The sequence below is a fragment of the Neopsephotus bourkii genome, unplaced genomic scaffold (assembly GCF_033783945.1).
Source record: "Neopsephotus bourkii isolate Nb327-2 ecotype Australia unplaced genomic scaffold, CSIRO-AGI_Nbou_v1 NB_333, whole genome shotgun sequence".
Taxonomy (NCBI): domain Eukaryota; kingdom Metazoa; phylum Chordata; class Aves; order Psittaciformes; family Psittacidae; genus Neopsephotus; species Neopsephotus bourkii.
In genome coordinates, this window is record NW_026900839.1 from 2,035,604 (window position 1) to 2,061,240 (window position 25,637).

The following is a 25,637-nucleotide window of genomic DNA, read 5'->3' on the forward strand; positions in this document are numbered from 1 at the left end:
AATAGGAAAGGTTGAGCAGGCTTTGCCAGAGGAATGACCATTAAGAACAGAGCAGCACTATCCCAGCTCATTGGTCCCTGCAGGGACACAGTGGGCACATTCCTTCTGCTGACCTTCACTTCAGAGTGGCCCATGATGTGAAAGAGTTGAATTTCAGAGGGATTTCTGCAGATTCTGGGGCTCAAGGAGGGGTCCAGCTCTATAGAAAAATGCAAGGGAGACATAAAGCCATAGATGAACTAGGGAACAGGAATAGGAATAGGGAGTAGGAATAGGAATAGGAATAGGAAAGGTTGAGCAGGCTTTGCCAGAGGATGACCATTAAGAACAGAGCAGCACTATCCCAGCTCATTGGTCCCTGCAAGGACACAGCGGGCACATTTCTTCTGCTGACCTTCACTTCAGAGTGGCCCATAATGTATAACCCCACCAGGAGGCACAGAATAGCCTCATCTCTGTCCCCTCCACTGAGTGTCCTGTGATGAGAGCTCTGAAACAGAGGAAAGGATGTCTTGTGCAAAGTCACATAGCAAGGCAGAGCTAGCTGCGGACAAGCCTCAGGGCTTCTCGAGTCCCTGGCCTGCATCCACTGTGCATTCAGTGGCACAAAGCAGCTCTGCAAATCCCACATTCATTACAATACAATAAAGCTTTGCTGCATGGGTCTGTCTGGGTTTTTTTCCACAATGTCTCTCAAACCCAAGAGTGATTTGCATTTTAAAACCACCCGTTACAGCACAGGAAAATGCTGTTCAGTAGTTCCCAGAGCTCAGGAGTGAAGATTCTCTCTCAGCTCTCTCCCAGTTCTTTTGCCTAAGATATATTTTTGTCCACATTGCACATGACTTATTGCTAATGTTTATGTCATGAATATTCATGATATCCTTGGGCTTCAAGCCTCCCGTGGAAAGGCAATCACAGGAGGCAATGGCAGCCCTAAAACTCCTACACTCCATACATACAGCATGGAGACGTCAGGGTGAGGAGGCTTGTTTGGTTAGGATGTGAGCTGTGGGATACTAATGCAGTCTGAAAGCCTTTGGGGAATGCTGGTGAAGCTGTTAAACAGTGCAGCAAAGGCCTTTTGAACAAACAACTTCCACAGAACCATAAGCTTCACTTAATTGCAAGGAGAAGGACCCCCACACAGCAGGGGTTTAGAATATGCTCTGTCTCTCTTCACATCTGTTTCTTTTTCTCAGGCAGTCTGCACATGGGTCTCCCTTTACCAGAGAGCTTCCAGACTGGGGAAACTTCCTCCTCCTCAGAAGTGTAAGACCTTACCTGTCAGCAATGGTGAGTTGGGTTTCCACCTGCAAATTTACACTGCTGCTTGCATCCAAAACAGCTTCCCCCTCCCATGCTGCCCTGTGCCCACTGCATGGGACTGAGGATGCATCCCGAGCCTGAGCCAGAGCTGCTCTGCAGGGTAGGGTCATGCTTCCCTTTCGCTGGTGTGGCTGAAGGCTCCCAGGCTCTCTGCTGTTCAGATGGTGCCATCTGGCTCTCGTGAAATAGATGAGCAATGTTATCTGATAAAAGAGGGGCTGGCTGCTGCACACCTTCACCTCTGTGCTCTTTGGGGAAGTGAGTGTTTATGGGTCTGGGAAATGTTTAACGGTTAAGTTTTGAGTACTGGTGTTGCCTGAGGAAGAAACAATAGGCTGGCAGCTTGAATTCAGGTCTGAGTCGGTGGGAACTAGAAGCTATTCCACTTGATCAGGTCAGGGCTGAGGTTTATAAATACAAAGCATATAGGAATAGCTGGTGATGTGGTTTTGTTAGTTTTGTGGGCAGAGAGGAAATATCCCTTTCCTTGATGTTCCATCAAGGAGGATGTTTGGATTAGGAAAAAATGAAGAGAAAGGGTATGAGTTCTCTGACAGGAAGACAGTAGGAAACAAAGAGCACAACTTCAAAAAGGCTGACGGAAGTTTCTAAACAGAGCATTTTCTCCCCACTCCCATTTTTTTTCCCTCTGAAAATATGCTTTATCTGCAGCTCAGCATCCTTTAGGGATTGTCCCATGGAGCTGAGGGGTGCTGGATGTACCAGATTCCCCTGGGACACTCAGGTGACATTGGATGACACAGAACCTCACTGGCTTTGGGGGCTTTTCCCTTTCTCCCTGTGTTTCTCCATTATTTTCTCTCCACTTTATTAAGCTCACTGGTGTATTCAAACAGCCTTGCTTTGAGCCCTGGTTAACAGCAAGCACTTGGAGAAAGCTGCTCAAATAGGAAAGCTGTGAACTTGGGCCAGATTTTGCGCTCAGCTGTGTCACCATAAACCCCATTAACTCCTAAGCACCTACTCTGTAGTGACATCTGTGTCACTAAGATCAGTCCCACTCTTTATTCATGCACCCACAACCTTGCACTCACTCATGCACAGTTTCATCCTTCAATCCAGACGCTTTTCTCCAGCAGCCAAGCACACACAGAGAATCAGAGAATCAGAGAATGGTTTGGGTTGGAAAGGACCTTAAGATTTAGTTCCAACCCCCTGCCATGGACAGGGACACTTCACACTAGACCAGTCATTTACACTACCAGTGGCAGCCTCGTATGCACTCCAAGGACACAGTGGCAGGCTCTGCATGCACTCATGTGCATTTCACCTTCCCCAGCCTGTCTCCCAAGCCAGCAGTGGTGTTTAATAGAAGTCCAGTGCTCAGTTGTTACCCAGCCCTCGCTGCTGTGTGGCTGGTACAAACGTGAAAGCCTTTCAGGCAATCAGGCAGTAATAGACCTTGTGGAAGCTGAAAGTCCCCCAGATCAAATTTACAAGGCCTAAGAGAACCTGCCTGGCATTATTTAATGCTTTAGTAATGAGCACCTGAACAGGAAAGATTGCTTGGGTAGTTTTATTCTGCATAGATAAGCAGTCAGAATTTCAAAGAGGGACCATAAATATAAGCAAGGGGAATGGCCGCTGGTGCCTGATTTTGGTGCTGAAGGCAGTCATGCTGAGGCTGTGAGGTTAGAGAGCATGAATAAAGGGGAAGATGTTTTCCTACAGCTTCCCAACTCCAAAAGGCATCATTTAGCCAGGAATGGCTCTCGGTGCAGTAGCAATCCTTTTCCTGCTTGTGACTGGGAGCCTGTACGCATGTGGCCAGGCATCTGCAAACAAGCTGCTTGCTAACGAAGACTGCAGTACAGTGCTAATGGCTCTTGGTGTCACACATGTGTTTGTGTACCTGCATGGTTAACAAGGACAACAGCAGCGTGCAGCACCTCTGTCTGTGTGCTGTTTGTGCACGTGTGGGGTTAATAACAGCCACAGATAATGCTGATGCTTTGTGGGCACATTTGCATTGCTGGTAGAGTCTGCAATATAGCACTGAAACCTGTGTGTATGGATAGATGCAAGTAACATGGGTACAGTTTGATACAGTTTGTATTTATGTGCATGATAGTGCTTCTTATGTGTGCAGTTGTGACCTGTGTCTGAGGAAAACATGTTCAGTGTTGCTGATCAAAACTAGTCATGAACTATTTATTCATTTTGGCAACACATCCTGCTTTGTTGAACACTTCTGTGAAGCCCGAGGGAGGGGAATGATGGCAGGCAGAGGCTCATGCTCTCTGAACACAGAGGGCCATGGAAGGAAATGTTAAGCCAGGTATGAAGATTTCCACTGTGCATCATCCCCAAATTACTTGAAATCTTTTATTTCTTTCTAATGCAGAACAAAAAGAGACTGAAATCACAGAAATATCCATAGAGCAGGACTGTCAACCCTCCCATCCAGGTGAGCTATTCTATTACAGGGCTTTCTGAGCACTGTACAGACCCCTGTATGTTCATGGAGTGACATTTAGCAGGTGAATGTGGCAGAGTGTCTCTGTATTGACAGGAAAAGGTGTATTTTTACTGTATATGCTTTAGGTGCAACACAGCAGAGAAACTTCTAGTGCGATTAAGGGCTAGTATAGCTCCGAGGTGTGTGTATGATGAAGGAAGGTGTTGTGTGTGTTTACGCTGTCAGAAAACCATGTACAAGTCTTAGAAGCTACAGCTGTCAAGCTGATGTACTTGTGCCTGTGGAGAGGAGATGGACACGGCTGGTGCGTGTGTCAGCATCACTTTGTGTCTGCCTGGCCGGGTGAGCACCGCAGGGCTTGGAGCACAGTGTGCTTGTGTGAAGAGGGGAGCAAGGGGGTCGAGGGGGGCTCACCCAGGCCTGTCTGTGCCCGGAGGGCTATCGGGAACGCTGCCGAGGAGAATCCTGTTATGTGTGAGTGCTCATTGCAGTGCTGAAGGGGAACTCCCCGGAGGTTGCTGGCCTCTGCTCTGTGATGGATTGAGCGCTGCTGCTCCTCACATCAGCGTGGGCTCTGCTCGCACCACCGGCCAAGTTGGGAAAAGCCATTTTGCTGTTTACTGAACACTTGCAGCTTTCAACCAAATTGTTTCCCCCTTCACCACCACCGTCCCTGCGGAAACCTCCCTCACTGGCACAAACACACACAGCAATTTTACTTCGGGAGCCTCATTAAATTTGCATTCCTTAGAGCCCCACAAGGAAGATGATGGTCTGGCTTTGTCTGCCTGGCTTCCTGTGCACTTTGGGTGATGCATTAGAAAGGGCATGATGCCTCTGACACCGCTGCCTGCCTGCCCAGACTGAGGTGATGGGCTGGGTTTACTGCACTGCTCTCTATTTCTTGCTGACTGGCCAAATCTATCCAAAACAGGGGGTGAGGGGTATTCTTCCTAGACACCATCGACACTCATAAGTGAGAATACTGCACAAAACACGCTCAGGTCACCTCTGTAATGTGGCCTGAATAAAAGTCCTTCCCATCAGGTAGCTCTGCAATTTACTGACATAAACCTGCGCTTACAGGAGTCCCCATTGTCGTAACAAGTCACGCCAGTAAATAGGCAAAGGAGGGGTGGGGGGGATGTTGTTCTCTTCCTGCCTCCTAAACCGGAGTGAGTCACAGATGAGCACACAGTAAATAAATGCAAGACTGCTGTATGCAGCATAGTCATTAGAGACCTTCTGCTAACACAAAGCCCCTGTACTCTGGGATGTCTTTATCATAAATAGGACTCCTTAGGCTCCTGAAAGCCAACGCAAGATCGTTAGATACCTGGCTGCATAACGGACCAGCATGAATGTACAGATGTTTTCTCTGCCACCCTAGTAAATAAGCCTTTGCCACCTCCCATTTAATGACTCGGCTTAATCCAGAGCTTGCTGCCGCACACCTCTGCCGCTGCATGCATGGAGCTGTGTCTCCCATATGGAGCGTTAATCTAGCGGTGAGAGCACCAGCAAGGAAACCAGATGAGTCCTTCCAGAGCCCCGGCTCCTGGCACGGGGTGCACGCAGCTGCTGCAAAACTTTCTGGCAGTTTCTGTTCCGAGATCCGCCCGGTTCCGGAGGGGAGGGTGAGTGATGGTGCTGCCAACCCTGGCAGGGCCGGATTCCCGCAGCCCCTACTCCGGGGCTTCTTATACCGGGAACTGCCTCCCCCTGTGAGCCAAAGGCTCCCTGAAGGCGGGCAGGGCAATCCCGGCTGCACCCGCAGCTCCTGCCCGCTCCCATAAGGAGCAGCACAGTGAGAGCACGCACCGGGCATTGTCCCCCCCACACCCCCGGTCCCAGCCGCCCTTCCGCTGGGGGCCGGGCCCGGCGCTGCCGTACCGAAGCCGTTCCCCAGCGCCGGCGCGGGCGGGGGCCGCGCACGGGGCAGGGTTTATAGCGCGGCCGCAGCGCCGCCCGCAGCCCGCCGGGGCGGCAGCGGCACCGGGACCGGGCAGCGGCCGGAGCTCGGCACCGCTCCGAGGCACAGCGGCGGGGGTTACCGGTCAGCCCTCCCCTCCTTTCCTTCCCCGGGGGCCGGCGGGCCGGGCTTGCGGTCGGCAGCGGCGGAGCGGCGTTAAAAGGCGGTGGCAGAGGAGGAAGAGGAGGCGGCTCACGGCGGTGGAGCCGGGTGAAGACTGCGGGGACCGGGACCAGTGCGCGGCGCTGCTGGGCGGGCATCGGCATCGCGGACCCGGCCCGGCCCTGCCCTGCCCCGGCATCGCGGCGAGCCCGCGGCTGCGGACGGAGGTGAGTGATGCGCTGCGCTGCCCGCGGTATGGGGTGCGGAGGGGCCCGTGGGGCTCCGGGTCCCGCTGCTGGAGGCGGTGGTTGGAGGAGATCCCAGGTTGCGATCGCTCCTTTCACCCCGCTCCAGTGGGTACTTCTTTTGTTAAGCCCTCTGCTTACCCCCCCCGCCTTGTTTTTCGATGCTGCGGGTACAACAGCTCGGTCCCTCCGCTCTGTGTTCAGCCAACTCTCCCTGGAAGCTCTGGGAGTTCATGAATATGCACGGAGGAGAGAGCGTTTCCCGGGAGGCTGCCTCTATAATAAGCTGATGGAGCTGTGCCTGCAGCGGGGCTCTTCTGGGGGAAAGTTGGGTCCCCAGCCTCCCGGGGCTTGTCCTGCCGCCCTGGGGAGCTGAAGAGCCAGAAGAAGTCTCATTGCTCCGGGATGTTAGTAGTCCAGTCAGGCAGGATCCTCATCTCTGGTGTCAGATCTTTGTCTGGAGGGTATAAAGAGAATCATGTACCTTGCACATGTGAGGTAACCTTCCTGTGTCATGCTGGCTGGGGTGGAAATGAACTTTTTCTGCCTAAAAACCCGGGTCACTTAGTAAGGGCACTCCATTGCTTAGCAACAGTCTGGACTTCAGCCCAGTCCTGGGCCCTTGCTATTCCAGGTGGTCTCCAAAGACATACCAGCAAAACAGCCTGTGTCCTGGAGAAAAGGGATTCTTTCATGTGCTTTGCTGTTTGATGAGCACTGGTTCCACTGCGCCAGTGTTTGAAAGCACTTGAGAAGGGTGGGAGCTGAGTAGAACTGAAACCTTTTGGGGCAGATGGAGTGGGATGACAGTGGCAGGTCCCTCATAGGTGTGTGTAGCACCTTGCTGCTGCCTCCTGTGACACTTTGCTCCTCTGTGTTGCACCTGGGTGCAGCAGTGTGCTGCTTAGCAGCCTTGGCTTATGTGATTATTAGGAGAGTGCTTTGACAGATGTGCTGAGGCTATTGGGTTTAGTGTAATACACAAGTGAATGAGTCCCTTTAAAACAAGGCTGATGCATGCCCTCTTTGTGGCTGCAAGACGCAAGTAAAGTGGGGTGAGGGCTTGTGTATTGGAAAAGAAGTACTTGTGCAGTTCAAACGACAGAATAAACACAGAAGCCACATGCTGGTGCATGTAAAATCTGTTACCCTAAAAAAGCTCAGGTTTTTAAAACCTGTTTGCCCATGAAAATCTGAAATGAGCTTTCTATCCTCACCTGTAAAACTTTGCTGGGGAACAATGTTTTTCCTTCTTGTGGAGTGTTGATAAAGGTATTATCCACAGCATCGCCTTCCTTTGATTGCTCTTTTAGGCTGTGTGTCTAGATGGAAACCTAGCAACACAATAACTGTATTGAAGGGAGATGTTTCAATAGCTACACTTCTTTTATCACACTGGATGCATCTTCAGAGGTTAGGCTCATCAAGCTGAGCTCTTTACCTCTTTGGAGCCTTATAGTTTGATTCCGTAAACCTGGAATAAGGCAGGCCTGAGCTAGTGGAGGGAAAACCAACAAAGATTGAATGGAAATGCTTCATAGGATAAATAATCCATTCCTCCTTTCTTCCTGCTGCCCCTGCAAATACCTGCCGTATTCCCATGGGGAAAGCACTACAGAATGCTTGTCTAATAGAAAAATGGATTGAAGGGGAAACCAGCCCTCAGCATTTTCACCAGGACACAGGGAAAAGCTAAAGGGCAAATGGCCCTGAGCAATGTGTAAGTGTATAATAGGTGAGAGCCGAACTGGTGTTTGGGAAGTAGATCAGCATCATTCCAGTCACCCACTGTGGTGAAGGCCGTGATTCAGTTTCTGCAACAGACAGAGCCAAATTCATCCTCAGGCATGGAAACAAACCCATCACCTGAAGTCACTCTGTGCAGTTTTACCTCCTGGCTGTATTCTGGTGTTCTGAGCTATGTTGGCAGATACCCTGGTTGTGCATGCTGCCTCTTCACAACAGTGGAGTAGGGTACTTATAGGCAGTCCATGTGACAGTATCCAAGTGGCTCTGTGTAATCTGGGGGCACAGAACTGATGGATTCCACACTGGTGAAGTCTCTGCTAATTTTCAGGTGTTTGGGGAGGATGCAGTTTCGGGGTGCTCAAACATCTCCCAAGCCCTGCTACTTGAATCTTGTGCTTGAAAAATGAATTAAACATCACCAATGCCTTTGCCAGGCCAAGAGGGAAAAGTGGTGAAATTACAGGAGCTCTTTCACCACTTCTGTGTTGTTTCAGAACTGCTAATGAGACGTGTTTGTAACAAGCTGTATTGTGCAGGGGGTTAGCTGGTTAGTGTGTGTCTATGTGTATGTAACTGTGTGTCACAAGCGTGATGGGATGCGTGTATTTTAGTGTGGCACTCGGGGAGGGTATGCATACAGTGTTAACGTTTTGCACCCAGAAATCCACAGCACGTATGAAATCCTCTTGTGATGCCAGTGCTCTGGCACAAGTGCTGCTTATACAAAGACTTGCCTGTTGGGTACAAGTGCTTAGTAAGGAAGCTTGACTGAAATGGGGAGGGACAGGAGTTCGTACCCTGCTGGTGTATGGGAAATCTGGATATGTTGTGACTTCTACTTCTGAAGTTTGAGCAGGTCCTGCTGTGGGTCCCAGGGTCTCGGGGTGATGCTGCCGTGGTCTGTGTGTGCCAACAGGCAGTAAACCCTGACAAGACTCTTTTCAGTATGAAGCGTTTATCATAGAGTTGATTTAATCCTGTAATCTTACCAAGCACTGACAGAAGTGAGAACTGAACAGATTAATTCGTTCTCAAGCCTCAAACCCCATTATATTTCTCAGTATAGTGCACAAGATTTCACCTTTCACTTACCTCATTGGCTTGGGGGGGGGGGGGTTTATTCACTCTGTTTAAAAGCAACCACCTATAGATTGGGCTCAGTGGTGAAAGGTGCTCTGTGATCAGCTCTCCTGTGGTGTGAGTTGCTCTGCTGTTGAAGCAGCCTCAGGGGGTTTCAGGTAAGAGCCAATAATGTGGTCTGTGGGTTGGGTAACTGGGAGTTGCAAGGATGGCAGAGGAAGGAGTTACCAGTGTGGATACTGGTTACCTCCTTGGTGACAAGCAATCCCATTTACTTCCTGTTCTTTTGTGGCAGGCAGGAGGAGCAGAACATGTCCTTTGCCTTCCTCCTGTCCACACGCCTCCCTGTTTGTATACAGAGAGATAAAGCAGTGCTCACAAGGTGTGTGTGCAAGCTGCCATTGGGCTCTGTGAATGCGTGGCCAGGGGCAGGGGACTGTGTTTCCAGACCTTGTGATGGAGTTGAACAATGAAATATTAGTTTCTAGCACTCCCTTATGTCTCCCCTGTGATAGCACGGAACAGCCTATCTCTTTAAATGATTGATTTCACCCAGATTTACTGGAGTTCATTCATCTCGGTGCAGTTTTACAAGGGTGAGTTTTCCTGAGGTCTTCCCTTACCGATGTCTTTCCTAAGGGCTGGATCCTGCCTCCTTGCCTCTGGCACAGGAGCACCTGATTTCATGAATAGCTCTGCTGCATTCAGTGAGACTGGTTAAAGAGTAAGGTGCTGTGGTGCCTGTGATTCAGACTAATGCAAATCAGTTTAAAGGACAGATTAAGCGCAGTGTGAGTATGGATTGCAGTGTCTGGTCCTTAATGAATAATTCAGGAACATGGAGAAGCCAACATAAGAGTGAAGTGCTTAATCCAGATCTGAGGTCAGCAGAACACTTTCCATTGACCCCAGTCCAGAATATGCTTCAGCACGGGTTTAACTGGGAGGTTGTAAATTGTCCCATTGATGGCAATGTGCTTCAGGCTTGGGTGACAACAGCTGTTAACTAGCACCCAGTAGGTTGTTATTTACAACCCGCTTGCCTGTCACACTGCAGCAGCAGCAGCTCTTGTTTGATGCTGTGGGTCTGCAGTAACTGTGGGAGCCCTGTTCTTCCACAGGGGTTTGCCTTCCCATAAAGGTAGAGCTCAGTGCTAGTCATGAGCAGTGCTGAGGTTTTGATGAGAGCAGCACCATTGCCTTGGAGGGGCAGAGCATCTCCTTTCCTGTTGTAACTCTGGAACTATAAAACCTTCAGTGAAACCTATGCCCTTGCTGTCACCCTGTGGATCCTGGCAGCGCAGTGGCAGACAGGTAGGTCCATTGCAGAGCACCCCACACATAAGCTGTCTCCTGCCCTGGAATAAGAGCTTTGAAGATACTTGGTCCTTTTTCTCTCTGTTGAGTTATCTTTGCTTGCTGAGAGAAGAGGTTTGGGGAACAAGGCTGGGATACTTTCCCTGCCATCTGCCTTAAGGCAGCAGGCTTGAAAGTTGGCACAGTTAATTCCTGATCTTTGCCAAGCTCTGTTAATAGGGAACAGCTCCTCCTGAATAGAAGACAGTTCATGTTACATAAATAGTGGAGCAGGGGGAGAAGCCAATGTGTTTGCAGGGGGTGAGAGACATACTGGCAGTTGTCTGGTTCTTAAACTGCTGCTGCTGCTTTGTGGGGGAGGATCATTCTGCTCCCTGGACTTCATGGTGTGGGTGCTATCGCTCCTGGGGCCGATGCCACAGCTGGGATCTCGCTGTGTAAATGCAGTCACATCAGTGAAGTCACTTCGGATTCATTCCTGGGAATGTGAGCCCAGGATCCACCTGCTAAGGTGACTCATGAGCAAGCTTGTATGGACTTCAGGGCATCCTGTCTGACGCTGCCACAGATTTTCTTCCCATCTTTTTGCATAGCAGAGATGCCTTTGACTTGAACACAGAGCAAGGTTCTGGGAGATCTCGTTTTACTCTGAGCTCACTTGGCTGGCTGATGTTGGGCCAGCAAGTCACAGAGTGTTTCTTCCTCTCTATGTGGTGATTTCTATCTAACAAATAATAACAATGCCCTACATTAAATTGGCCTTTTCATTCCCAGGATTATTTGGCTCAACACATTCTTTCACAGCCTGTTTACAAAAACATATTGTAGGGTCCATGTTTCCTCCTGCCTTCCTGTGTTCTTAAAGGATCTGTGTTTGCAAACCAATAGCAGAGAAGGAAATTCACGGGTTAGCATCGCAGGCCTCTGCTGGGTATTCAGTTCTTTACACTTCCTAACACTGAGCACGGGGCATCTGGTAACCAAAGCAGAGGGTTGGGAAGAGTTGGGTCCTGTTGTTGCTCTGACTGTGAGCAGGTCTGGAAGGTTGCTGTAGCAAAGGTGACTCGGGGGTTTGGATGCCTCAGTTTCTGGACACCCAGTTTGTGCCACTGCACTAACTGGAGTTGTGGGTACCACTGCTGCTCCCCACAGGGCAGCTAACCCACGTTAGTTGTAACTTGCGTTGTCTGTATTTAGCTTCTGTCAAAATCAGCAAAAGTAATGGCTGAATTCCAGCAGAGCTGGAGTTAGAATGTGGAGCTTGCTTAATTCATTTGTAAACTTGCATGTAATCCGACCTATTTCCCTAGAGGAAGAAGGGAATTGGATCTGATACGTGTTTGCAAAGGGTTTATGCAGTCTCTGATAGGAGCTGATATGAGGCACAAATGCAAAGTGCTTTTTACTCCTAGGGGGATGTGCTGCTATATGTTGGCTTGTTTCTTGGCTCTGTTTTACACCCAGGAGCAGAGAATGAATTGCTTTTGAGTGCTGTATTAAGGTCTGCAGAGACAATTTGATAAAAAACCAACCCAAAACAAGACCTAATCCTTTCTACTGCTTAGGGTACAGCAGAGCACGCAGCACACTTGATGCCATGAATGGAATCGTTTGTCTTTTTGTTCTTCCTTTTAAGAAGGAAAATGAATTCCTGAAGAAGATGGGGCTGCAAGCTGATTCGGAGAAAACTCCAGGAACAAACTTGCCAACAAAGTTTTCAAGCTGACAAGCAGGTATTCTTTATTGCGGCGCCGGGAGACACGGGGGATAAATCCTCCTAACGTGTGTCCCCCTACTGCTATACAAGCCACCCTTATATAGTCACTGGACATACATACATATTCATGAGGCTACGTATGGATTACATCATTTTCCAGAGAGTTCCCCGCATGCGTACAGAATTGTGGTGGTGGTCTCTGAGGGTCGGTTACTTCTTCCAACAATCTTCATCACTTCTGGCAGCCTTTGAAGCACGCGCAGTAGATGCTCATACCAGTTTAATTGGTTCGTTAGCACCAGAGACATAATAATCCTCCTATCCTCCTACTTATCAGTTAGTTTAACTGTAGCCCATCCTGGACACCTGCCATTCCCAGATACTCCTTATCCCTGTGTCCTGTTCTTCTAGACTGTTTTTCTTAAAACTAGGCCAACTATAACGATTTATCTTGTGAGAATTCTTAGTATGTTCTCTAGTTGTACTCTGTTTTTTTTTCTCTATGTATCCTGCACCTCAGTAATTTTCCAGTGCTACTGTTACAAAGCCATCAAACTTAACATTACGTAAAACTTCTTATAAAAGTTTCTATATCCCATTTTGTGATTTTGTGCCCCTTTGTCTCAAAGCTCAGGTTTGAACTGGAGCCCAATGGGGCTTTTCAGACGTGTCTGAGAAGCCCAAAGCAGTCCTGGCTCCTGCTTGCGAATCAAACCTGGCCAGAGCCTCTCTCTTCATATTTCCTCTGCCACCTCTCCCCTCGCACACCCTCCCACTTGCTCTCCAGCTAACGACTCATGCGCCAAGTCTAATCTCCAAGCCAATTTTTATGGCTGAGTTGAGATGGGAAGGTGGACAGGCCCACAAGAGCATGAAAGTGACTCAATAAAACACTGGGCTTCATTTAAACCAAGGGCTGTAAGTCTCTACAAGATAGACAAACAGCTTGTTTTGAAAGCTAAATCTGTCTCGCTGGAAAGCTTGGGCTGGTTCTTGAACCATGCAGAAAGCTGCTCCTTCTGGTGCTTCCTGCCAGCAGGTCCAAACTCCATGCACTGCAAGCTGTGGTTCTTCAGGACCCATTCAGCGCTTGTCAGTGCCTTGGAGTCACCTGAGTGTCAAATCTATGGCTATGCTTTTAAACAGAATGTCTTGGAATCTGATGTATACCCTTTGAGCCATCTTGTTTTCCGCATCCAAACTGAATTTTGCTTCCAAGGCCACCCCTTCTCTTTCTCCCTATCCTAATCCTTCCATCTCGGCTCTGTCACTTGACATGGGGCTATTTGAAACAGGCAGTAAATGGACAAGTGACCCTTGGCATTCTCTGGTCCACTTTGCTTTTGTCACTGATGTCGATATTCTTGTGCACAGAGCATGGTAGAAATGCTGCAGCATCGTAGGGAGCTGTAAAGCACCAGCCTGTAACAACTGAAAACAAGATATATCAGCAGGTAAATGTTTCATCCCCTGTGGCACTGCTTAAACTGAAGGAAAGAACCTTCATTCCTGTAAATCTGCTACATGGAACCAATTCCTTGGTGAAAGTCACTGCAGAGTTCATAGTGGTGTAGTAAAGGGTTTGACCTTATTTAGATGCCAGTAACAAAGACCTATGCTGTAAGTAGCAGGGACAGATTAAGTTAAGACTGTGGTGACATTTCCTTTCCAGACCTCTTGGTGTTTCTTGTATTTCTGATGTGTTGTGGGGGAGATCACTCCTCCTGGATCCAGATCTTGGCACATACGCAGCTAAATTCATTCCTGCATGTACAGCACCTGCCTACATTCCCATCTCTTTGGTTCTCTTGCGGATCATGGTACTGTTTGCACTGCCAGTCATTTGGGAAGTGCCTGCAGTGGGTTTGCTCCCTTACTCAGCCAGCTGGCCCAGACCCAGTTCCACTTCAGCATGGGGCAGTGGAGGGAGTCCCTTTGAAAACCAGTTTAAGGATGTCTCTGCAAAACCAGCCTGTGTTTCTTGTGGAGGGGGGCCTGTGGGACAAAGCTTGTTGTGAAAGGATGGAAGGTGGGGTCTCAGACTCCAGAATATGAGAGCAATTCAGAAGCAGCTGGTGTCATTTGCCCCAGGAAAGCTAGAAAAACTAATAGCAGCACAACAAATGCTTCCTTTGGGTTTGTGTTTTAAGTGCAGGACTCAGTCCTACAGTTAGCACAAGCAGAATCCCAGCCTGTGACTGCCTGGCTGGAAGTGTGGGATTTGGTAAGGAACTGGGAACAGTTGCATGGAATGCTTTGACTCTGTGCCAAATGGCAGTCCCTTAGCATCCTTTGGGTTGGATGATTGCCGTTCAGGAGCTGGGGAGCTCCTGCAGCTTGCATGGCTTTGGTGGTAGAAGGCGAATAGGAACAAGGGTGGTGCCTGCCCCTTCCTGAAGTGCTCTTGTGCTAGGCTTACATCATGCTTCTCCCAGTCTGTACTGGGAGGGAAGAGAGGGGGAGACCGCTGCTGTTTCAGCTCAGTCATGATGGCCTAAAGCTGTATCCTACAGACATGGTTTCACTGGCAGCTTCTGGCTGCCACCAGCACCATTTCCTTCCCTTGCACAGGGACGAACAGGAACCAGCTCTTCGTGTCTTGTCTGTACTAGGAAGCATCCTGGGCTCTCCCTGAGATTAATGTGTCGTTAAAGCCTGTTTGCTTATTCTGAGCCTCTGCCCCCTCCTCTGCTACTGGTCTGCAGGACTGTGCTCATCGAGCTGTGGGAACATTTAATGTGAGTTTCTGCATGGCTGGTGCAGCTGGCAGTAAGCTTTTGAGTCCTTGTTCTGGCAGGGGATCTGCTGATGTGCTGCTCAGGCACTGAGGCATCTCGTCTCCACATCTTCCTCTTCCCATCAGGAGGCTTTCCTTCTGTCGTGGAAACCCTTGTGTGCAGCCAGGTCCTGCACTGGGGCACTGGAGGCTCTCTATCCTCTGGGTTTTACACCTCCGCTTCCAGGTTCCTCGCTGATCCTGGGAAGAGGAAAAAGCAGTGCTAATGAATGTAATTCCAGAAGCTCCAGGTTTTCATGGGAGAGCAGCTAGCTGCATCTGTTTTGGAGAGAGAAGTGTGGGAGGTAAGGAAGATAAACCTGCTGAGATCCCGTTTTATAGGCTGTTGAGAGCCAGCTACCTACAGGCTGCTGCATGAGTCCCTCCTCATCCAGCAGTGAGTTTTCTGTGGGTGACAATAGAGCATGGATAGCTGCAGTCATTCCCACTGTAGTGGCTGTAGTGACTGTCAGGATGAATTCAACTCAGAATTCAGCCCCTCACATTCTCAGAAGTAAGAGGCCATGTTATACCACAGCTCAGTGCATGGATGACCTTGGGTTTTGTCTTCTGCTCCCTCATGTAGGGGACTTTAGCATCACCCATTCCTCTTTCCTGCTGGCATGTGGGAAGCCCCACTGGAGAAGTGAGCATGCCTGTAAGTGCTGTGAGAGCTGTGTCCCTACCACAGATAGCAGTCCTTGCAGCCTTCCTGTTGTGAATCTGGCTTTTCCTGAGGTCAGTTACAGCAGCAAAAAGGCAGGAGCTTTCGATCCATCAGGTGGATGCTTGGTAGCACCTGGAGCCAGACACTGACACCCGTGCAGGTGGGACTTCCTACCTGTACCTCTTTCTCCTGGAAGGCCAGAGAATCGTGACCAGAGCTGGCCAAACAGACACTTCAGGTGAAGGGGAGCACTTGGCAATGCTTTCTTTTAATCTTAATGCTCTTTATGCTGGACTGGCAAGAAGTGGAGATGAAAGAGCTGTTTGTGCTGTGGTTGGTAAAAGAAGGACTGGCACCATAGCTTTGACATCCCTGCATTACCTTTCATGTTGCTGCCCAAACGACCACAACCAGCAATGTCCCTTAGCACATAACTGCTGCTGAGGCTGCTGGCAAGAAAGCAGCTCCCATGCATGGCGAGGAAGAGGTTGCTCTCCTCCTTCTCAGTAATGACCTGGCAGCTTATGGGGAGGCTCTGGAGAGGGGCCTTGGGGAGAGGGTGTTTTGACCAGTCCCAGCAGCACAGTGCACACAGGCAGGCTATTGCTGGGGAGCTGCAGATGGAGGAGGGTGCACAGCCAGCCCTTGTTTTCACACTTCCTCCTGCTGCCAGGAGCAGATGTGGGGAGCAGGGCCAGAGCTGGGAGCATGCGGCTGAGCACAGAGTGGTACCAGTGCCCACGGTGACAAAAACTGGGGGGCCTGAGCGTGGGGTGCAATAATGAGTGATTGACAGTGGGACTTGGTTTTCTTCTCAGGCTGACAGTGATGTGGGAAGCTGGAGCTCATCTATAAAAGAGCAGCACACAAGCCTTGGGGATGGCAGTTTATTCCAAGGGCTTGGGAATTGGAGAATCCTCTCTGTGGTCTGAGATTCCTTCCTGGAGCGAGTGATGCTTCTTGGGATAACCCAAGTCCCTGGTTTGTGTCAGTCATCAGTATTTAATGTTCTGGGAAGGCTTTGTTGTGAGCACAGCGTTCTGAGCAGACACTGAAGTGTGGAAATCACCACACTTGTAAGAAGCCTCTTATCTTGGGCTGCTGGTGGCACGCAGGGTGCTTTCGAAACCCTATCAAGGCACCCAAGGGCACACAGCCGATGCAGAAGCCAGCCCTTTGCTTGGAAACAGCAAGTGGCTGAGGCTCAGACAAAGTCCGAGTCATTTCTGTAGTGCTTAGGTAAGTCATTTGTGAAGCAAATCAGAGGCTCAGCGTGCAGAAACCTGTGCATGCCACAGCCCTGAGTGACAGCGGGGCCCTATCATCAGCATAAGCAAGTAGCTCAAGTGGTAAACGTGGCCCAAGGCTGCAAGGCACGTTTTGTGAGATTGTAACCCAGAAGCTGTTTTCTGACACCTACAATCACTCATTACAATAACCAGAAGCAAATTATTTTATCTGGAAATGAACTTTCCTTGGCAATGATGTGCACGTTAGTGAGGTTCTTGCATAGGTTTAGCTCTGCAGCAGTCCTGGGGAGGCAGGGCACCAAACGTGCATGGTTTGATGGCAGCAAATCCCAGTGACCTTTCTCTTTGAAAAGTGCCAGTTTCAGTACTCTGAAGCAAATAGTTTGGGGCAATTCCTTGTGAGCTTTGGGGTTGGATTTTTAAATCTATTGGGATACAGGTTCTCTTGGAGTTACTCAGGAAGTAGCATCCTAGGTGAGACCTCACAGCTGGTACCTGCTGGAGCCGTGGTGGGGCTGCCTCAGTGTCCCATAGTGCCATATGAAGATCTCCCCCTAATCCAAGGCTGCGGGATCACTGGTTTTTCCTAGTTAAGGAACCATTCAGGAAAGCTGTGGTGTTAAAATAGGAAACTTGGATGGCTGAGCTAGTTCTTATCTGCAGGCAGCTTACTCCTGGCAAAGCGCAGTAAAGATGCTTTTGCTCTACTCTTTGCTTTTGCTGCACATCCTTGTGTGTATCACAGCTGTGTGGTTATCTCATTCTTCTGTCCACTTTCTTCTTGATCTGCTCTGTGTGCAGGTAGTGGCTTCTCACGTAGCAAAGCAACACCTCCTAAACCAGTCTCTCCCTTTTCCCTCTATACTGGTCTTGCAGGCCCTTTCTCCAGCCTGTTCCTTGTCCACAACACCGGCTTAGAGGTAAAGAGAGACCTGGGAGTCTGATGGTCCTTGGTGTCCCAGGTACTGGCATGCATGTCACTGGTTAACATCAATTGATGTTGGCTCTCACTGCAGATGTCCCTTACCAGCACAGAGGTTATGTTGCTGTTACACCTCAGGTCATGGTGGCAGAACAAAGTGGAATTTGCAGTTTGTTCCGCACAGCCCCACCTGTGCCATTCTGTGAGAAATGGGGCATCTTGTGTGTCAAACCGGGCACCCAAAATAAGTGTCTGTTTTTCTTCCCCCTTCTGAGCTGCTGCATCTGTCAGATGCAGACTACACCACCCCCTCCTTCTCCTCGAGATGCCAGGAGAGGATTCAGTTCCGTCCTGTTTGCTCAGCCCTCAGACTCCGTCCTGACAGGCAGTGTTGGGAATGAATAATTCTGCCTCTGAGCCAGAGCACGAGCAGCGTGCAGGAAATGAGCCATGAGACCACACACTGAACACTGAGGAGATAGCAAGGTGGCAAACAGCTCCTGGGTTCAGGGAGCATCAGCCCTGGCAGAGGCCACAGTCCTAGCCTTGGGACACCGGGCTTGGAAGCCAAACTGCTGCAAAGCATTTGCAGAAGGGGGGCAAACTGAGGGTGCTGTGTCAGCATCCATCCGTCCTGGACTGGGCATTTCCTGACTGGTGAGTGCTTGACTTTGCAGCTAATCTTTCCACACTGGTTTTGACATGCAATTATGAGTAGATCTAATCAGTGCTTGTCAGACACCTGGAGTGGCAGGCAGGAGATCCTTGATGTAGGCTGAGGGAGCTCCATTTGCCCGTTCTGAAAGCAGGTCGATCGATCATAAAATCATTTAGGTTGGGAAAGGCCTTTAAGATCCTAGAGTCTGACTGACTCCTTCATTTCCAGCTGCTCTTATCCTAGCCAGGGTGTAAAAATGCCTGTAAGGGGAAAGAAGAGTGGGACAGACAGCAGAGAAAGAGGCTGCCTCAGCTAGGAGTGAGTGTGCAAGCATGTACTTAACTTCATAAAGCTTGGGAGATCTGGCAATCCTCCACCCTGTATACAGCCCTACCTATTGTCTTGCCTCCTGTGAGCAGACAATAGAGCTTTAAATATACTGTTTTAAAATCATTCTGTTGAACTTCTCCTGCAGCAAACACACATTTACATCATTGTGCTTCAATTCCAACAGCATTGTGCTGCTGGAGCAGTTTGATGACATTCTGATCTGCAAAGTGCCTGGGGTCTGGCAGTGTTTGTGTGTGTCTTTCCAAAGGATTTAAAGCGAGTGGGAAGGGAAATGCAAAGGGTCCAGAAAGAGAATAGATTAAAGCTTTTTTTTCCCTGCATTGTGCTGTGCAGCTGGAAAAGTACCTGCTTGATTAACAATGCTGGAGCCAACCCAGCCAGCAGTTTAACCCAGTGCCTTCAAGCAGCATGTGTCTCTCTGGGCTCGTACCCCAGTGAAGCAGGTTCAGGGCTGTATCCTCATGCACAGGATCTGGTCAATGGCTGGATCAAGCCAGTGCTTCAGGAGATGCAGGGTCAGGTGGCTGGTGTGAGGTGTCCTGGGTCTGCTTTGCTGTTCTGGAAGTGCAGCACCTCTGCAAGCCAGAACTCCCAATTAGGGGCCCTGAGATTGTATCTGGTTCCTCCTTACTGGTTTGTTTTCCCGTTCATGAAAGCAAAAGGCAACACACAGCTTATTCCATGCACCAGGATACAGCTGTGTTGATAAAGGCAGAACAGGGACCTCAGAGATCCCTTTCTGGCTGTGTTTTAAAATGTTACTTGTGGACAAGTCTCAGTGATTCAAGTGCAGAGCAGATCTCTGGTCCCGAGTCTCAGTGTCACTGTGGAGCCCTGCTTTAGAGGGGGTGTACGTTAATGATGCCCTGCAGTTGTTTTACACAGTGTTTTCCAGCATAACAGGGCCTGGGAGGTGCTGTGTCCATCCCTGCCATCAACCCTGCATCGTTAGAGAGGCAGCTTTTAGCAGGAGCTGGATGAGTCTGCAAGCACAAAGGCCATTTCTCTCCCTTTCAGAGGAACTTTATATAGCTAACAAAGGGCCATAAAGCTGCCTTTGGTAGAACCTCCAAGAGTTTTCAGGCATACAAATAGGCCCACAAAACTGCTAGCTGTGCTCTGAAAGCTTTGCCCCTGGGAGAAAGGAATGTGAAGTTTAATTATTTGGTCGATAGGAATCTCCCATATTACAGAAATTGTCTTTCCCTCCCCTTCCAGTCTTGTGCTTGCTTTCCTTTTTTCTTCCTCGCTTGCTGATGCACAAGGCTTCCCTTTTCCTATCAGAAGGAACAACTGAGTAATTGAAATGGAACACTAGTGAGGGGATTTTAATCTGGAATTCAGCATTAATTAGCCAGGTCGGCTGTAATTAGCTTCTTTGTCTGTCACTGCCTCTCCCCAACTTGTCAGCGGCTTCCTTCTATCCTGATCTCACTGCAAAGGAGCTCATATGGGAGCTACAATGGGGTTTGTCCTGGTCGGGGTGCAAGTGAGTGATAATCCCTGCGGGGCTGTTGTGGTTTGAGCTGGATTCCACTACTGCAGTCAAGGGCAAAACGCTTCCTGACCCGAAGGTCCCCCAGCTTTGGCTTTGTCCCTTCTTTTCTGCTGTGTGTCAGGCTCACAGGAGTTGTAACTGTTCCTACCCTGTGCTCCACAGCCCTGCAGTGCTTTAAATGCCTAATTCATTACTCTGATCAGACTGGGAAGCTACAGCAAGATGTGGAGGATGCCCAGGTTAAATTGCTGAATGGGGGTGCTCATAACAAGAGGCTTAGAGGCCCATTCTGGTTCATCTGTGACAGTCATCCATGGAGGAAAGGGGTGAGCATCTTCCACTGGGCTCTGGTAGCATTCATGGCCATGGTGCTGAGGTCAGCTGCAGGTTGGTGGCTCACATCTGATGTGAGATGGCCTCTGGACAGAAGTACCCATTGGAAGTGGAAAAAGAAAGAGTCCTTCCTTGTTTTCCTCTTGGTTGTGTTTCCACGCTGCTGTTGTGGCTGTGAAGAGGAAAACCATATCCAGCTGGATCCTGGCTTTATTCGTACCTCCCATAAAGCTGTGACTTTGTACCAATGCAGCGTTGGAAGATGTGAGTCTCTTCATAGCCCCTTGACTCTTTGCTGTGATGGAGCTTTTGAACTCACTCCTTCAGGAGGGAAGGATCTTCACCCTGGGAGGATGCTGGAACTGCCCAGCAGTCTGAGGGCTGAATGCTAAAGGAGGAGGTGCTTTATGCTCTGAATCCCTTTCCTACCTTCCCTTTCCAGCTCGGTGTTTTACAAGCTCCCTCCAAGCTCAGCTGTGCTGCTGACTCAGCAGCTCACTTGCCTTTCCCCATCTCCAAGTGGTTCTTGGCTGGCTGAATGAGCGTGAACATGTGCCAGCACCAGGCTAGGAGGTGGGTGAGCTGAGCACGAGCTGTGCAGGCTCAGCTTTGGTGGAGGTTTTCACTTAAAGTATCTATATACCAACTGCCTTGCCTGGACTTATTTCCCATTCTCAGACTTAATGGAAGCTGTGCCTGTAGCAGCACCCTAAATGTGAGCCAGGAACCTTCACAGGAGGTTCTGCCACCCTACAGGGTCCTGACTGGTGTGAACCAGGAGGAAGCCTGCTGGGTTTGGAAGGGGCAGAGGGAAGCCCAAGAAATCCAAATGCTCACCCAAAGTGGATGAATCAGTGCCTCTTCTCTGAAGAAATGGAGCCAGGGCTCCTAGGAGGGCTCTTGTGCTCTGCTCCTTCCAACCTGGAGCAAGCTAAGCTTGCACAGAAGGGAAGCAGAGCTCTGAGGGCTGCAGGATTAGGTCCACTGTGCATATCCTGGAATGGAAAACATAGCTGGGCCATGCTTCAGTGCCTGGAGTCCCTGGGCAGTGGTGGAGGGAACACAGGTAGAAATATAAGCAGAAATATAAGTAGAATATAAGCAGAAAAAGTGCATTCCACTCCCTTTCTGGCTGCTTTGAGGGTTTCTCTCCCCACCAGTTCAGTTTGCTGTGGTTTGGGTTGGATAAGCTTTCATCCTGACCCAGGCAGGATCTGACGGAGATGGTAAAGCCAGTTGAGTCCCAGGGGCAGTGCTGAGTGAGCTGTGTCTGGCTTTGTAGCTGAATCATGTGGTAAACTCTCTTTTGAAGAGGGTTGAGAGCTGTGGTGGAAGTAGGGCAGGATGCACGCAGGTGCTGACTGCATGCAGAGGGAGGCTGGCACCATCAGGGACAGCACTTACCCTGCCCTTGCCATTCTGCCTGCACCAGATCTTGGTCCTTCCCTGACTGTTCTCATGTGAGTGCATGTGATCTTGTGGCTTTTGCAGCATTTGCTGTGCTGGCATTTACACCAGCATCAGGACTTGTACCAGTCTTTAGCTAGAAGGTAGCATGCATTGGCCTTCACACATCATAGGTGCCCATAAGGTGGGCTTTGCAGTCACTATGAGATGAGAGTGGAGGGAAGAGCCGCAGGGAGGTGCCTGAGGTCTGATCCCTTCCTTGATTTGAGGATTTAGCTCTTGGTTAACAAAGAACATGGTATGATCCCTTTTTCTGCTGGCTTATTACTATCTCGGTCCCTTGTTTCCCTTTCTTGTCACGTGCAGGCTCTTCTGTTTCAGGATTAGAATCTTTTCCCCTCCTTCTCCTCTGTAGCTCAATAAATGGGAAATTATTATGGCTCTTTACCTCTTTCTAAAGAGAGAATACATATGCTTGATCAGGTCTTGCAGTGACTCCATTCTGTTGAAAGAGAGCCCGTGGCAATGGGAGAGGAGGCAGCTGGATGGAATGGAGGGAACTGCATGTACACACCAACTTGTCCAGATGGGATGAGAATCCTGAATATTAAAGGAATCTTAATGAAGCCTAAAATGAGCTAGATTTCTCCTAACCTTTCCAGAGACTTGAAAATAGCACCACCACCACCCCCTCGCCCTCGGCTCTCTTCTTGCTGTCTAACAGCCCTACATGCAAAGGGGGAAAAAACGCAGCAGGGTCTTGTGAGCCACCCTCTCCTCCCCATATTGGCCTCCTGAGGGCTGGAGGTCTGGCAGAAGAGGGGCTGTGGCCCTCTGCCATCAGTGGTACCCATTGGGGTTTTGCACAGTGAGGTTACAGAGCAGGAGGTGGATCCAGCCCAGGCTTCCATGTGCCCTCCTGCACAGCTCTGCAGCATGGCTGAGGAGGGTGAGCTGCTGCGTGAACCCGACCATGGCAAGGGATTAGGAGAGTCCTTGCCCTCACACTCACAGGAGGGATGGGCTGGTTTGAGACAATACAAGTTGCAGATTAAAGCCGTGGATTGACATTTGTGCTTGCCTTGCTGCGAGCAGAAGGCTGGAGCTCAGAGGTTCCTGTTCCCATCTCCAGGCTACAGGCTCTGCAGTGCTGGGACTGCTCTGCCCAGCCTGCCAGCAGAGATGCTGCTCAGACTGGAACGGATCCTATGGGAGCTGCTCCCTGTGAGCAAAGCCACAGGCATCACCCAGGCTGATCAGAGCCAAGGAGATTGCTGTGACCCTTGTTCCTTTGCACATCCCTCTGCTGCCCAGGAGCGTTTCTGCCTCATTGCTTTTGCTCTTGGTCCACGATCAGGCAGCTCTCAGGTCTTCTGAGGACCTGGAATTAAGGGGTGCTGGCAATTCATCTTCTGCTGATGCAAGTCCTGCTAAAATAGAAACACTGGTTAGGAACAATGCTGGTAAATTGCTTCTGGCCTGTGTGTAAATTGGTTGCAGCTATCAGGGTCAAGTAACAAACTGAATCTGCTCATTCATCTGTGAATGGGGGCTGCTGGCTTTGCTTCCCTGCAGAGGAGAGGACCTCCTGGGGGGGTCTCTCTTGCTTTCCTCCCAGCTGTGAGTTTTCCCCCTGCTCATTCCACGGCTGCAGGAGCAGCTTTTGCTTCTGGCTTCTTCCGTAGCAACTTGGAAAACCCATTCCATAACCAATATCCAACAGGGGTGGAAGGGAAGCAGGGTTGTTCAGCCCTTTCCCGTCCCACACGGTCAGGGAGGATAGCCCTTGAGGGACCAGAGCAGGGTCACAGCGAGTTCTCTGTGGAGGCTGGTACGTGTGAGTGCATGCACTCGTGTGTGTCTGCATGTGCTGCTGTGTGTGCATACGTGTGCCTTTGTGGGAAGGATGAACACAGCTGTAAGTAGCTATTGTCAGTTTTAAAGTGAGGAAGATGGGGTCCATTGTGTTGTTTATCTGGTAGCATGGATTGTTCCTGGGCATGAGAACCAGGTTAGCTAACTGAACGTTCCTGCTGCAGTGTGAGCAGCACACTGAATCGCCTGCTGACTCTAGCCTGGTGTTCCTGGAACCATGCAGAGCCCTCCTCTGCCACAGCACTGAGCTCTGGGGCTGTGGTTTGAGCTCCTCTCCCCGGTTCCTCTGCCAGGCAGGGTGCGGGATACCCGGATTCTGTTCCTTCAGTGGCTGAGGTTTAAAAGGAGTCTTGCTTTGCTGAGAGCTGGAGCCTGCTTCCTTCCTGGCTCTGCTCCTGAGACCCTTTGGCAACTGCTATGGGCTCACGGCTGTGCCTGGGGACACCCATTGCTGGGCCTTGCTGACTGCTCTGCTCTTTGTGCAGGCACTGGACATGGACACAGAGGATGACCCCTTGTTACAGGATGCCTGGCTAGAGGAGGAAGATGAAGAGGTAGCCTTCAGCTCACGGAAGAGGCGTGAGGGTGCGCTGTTGTGTGGCAGAAGCCCCTGCAGAGTCAGGCCCCTGCGTGTCACTCTGCCTGTGTCTGGCTTCTGGAATATTGTTGGATGGGTATTTACGAACCCCTACTGTGCTGGCTTCATCCTTTTCCTGGGCTGTGCCATCCCTGCTGTGCTTGCTGTTGTCATGTTCCTCCACTACCCAGCCCTGGATATTGACATCTCCTACAATGCTTTTGAGATCCGCAACCACGAATCCTCGCAGCGCTTCGATGCCCTCGCCTTGGCCCTCAAGTCCCAGTTTGGGTCGTGGGGCAGGAACCGCCGGGACCTGGCTGACTTCACCTCTGAAACCCTGCAGAGGCTCATCTTTGAGCAGCTCCAGCAGCTTCACCTCAACGCTTCCCACCTCGGGGTGAGCGCACGGGTCAAGCGCAGCACCCCACAGGGCAGGACGAGCTCCCCCAAGCCCCATGGCCACCTCAACCCAGGAAACAGGACTTCCCGGACTGCGAGGGGTGCCCCGCGCTGGGACTACTCCAGCACTTACATCAGTGCCAACACACAGACTCATGCCCACTGGCGCATTGAGCTCATCTTTCTGGCCAGGGGGGACTCTGAAAACAACATCTTCACCACTGAGCGCCTGGTCACCATCCATGAGGTCGAGCGTAAGATCATGGATCACCCTCGCTTCCGGGAGTTCTGCTGGAAACCCCATGAGGTCTTGAAGGACCTGCCCCTGGGCTCCTACTCCTACTGCTCCCCTCCCAGCTCCCTCATGACCTACTTCTTCCCCACTGAGAGAGGAGGGAAGATTTACTACGATGGCATGGGACAAGACCTTGCTGACATACAAGGTGAGCTGAGGGCTGCCATGTTTAAGGCATGTATCTCCAGCTAAGACAGGTGACTGCCTTGTGCAGAGAGGAAGATGCTGCTGCACTGTGCCTTGAGGAATCATCTTTGCTGTGCTAGGGCCCCTCTTCAGCCCTTTCAGCAAAGTCCCTGCAGTTCCCAGTCATGGGTCACACAGGCCCCAATAGGCAAGGGAGGGGGACAAATGAGGGGGAAGTGCTGCATTGTAGAGATGACTTCTGCTGACTCTTGTCCCCTGTACATGACTGTGGTTAACCAGAGGCATGTCAGGCTTTGGACAGACAATAGGGATGAACTTCCCTGCACCGCAGAGCAGATGAAAGAGGTCTGTGGGCTGCTCTGGAGCTTGAATGGCAGCTTGTGAGTCACCAGCTGGAAAGGTTCCTATAAGAAGAGGAGGAGGAAGGTCCTGCCTCCTCCCAGCTCCATACCTTGTTCTGTCTCCCTCTAGTAGAGCAGAGGCTCTGGATGGTGAAAAAGAGGTGAATCATGAGGAGTCTGTGGGTGT

At 50.3% G+C, this 25,637-nt stretch overlaps 1 protein-coding gene across 3 annotated transcripts in view; it reads left to right on the forward strand.

Annotated features, from left to right (window-relative positions):
* DISP3 (dispatched RND transporter family member 3) overlaps positions 1 to 25,637 on the forward strand; it is a 42,982-nt gene that overhangs the window by 1,187 nt on the left and 16,158 nt on the right. Inside the window, exons 2-3 of one of the 3 annotated variants that reach the window (XM_061347995.1) lie at positions 1,203 to 1,296; positions 24,174 to 25,110. In XM_061347995.1, coding sequence (XP_061203979.1) covers positions 1,294 to 1,296; positions 24,174 to 25,110 — 940 coding nt within the window. In that variant the 5' untranslated portion in view covers positions 1,203 to 1,293. Of the gene's footprint in view, positions 1 to 489; positions 1,297 to 5,836; positions 6,071 to 24,173; positions 25,111 to 25,637 lie in introns of those variants that run through there. The other 2 variants (XM_061347994.1, XM_061347997.1) reach the window with 2 other exon arrangements.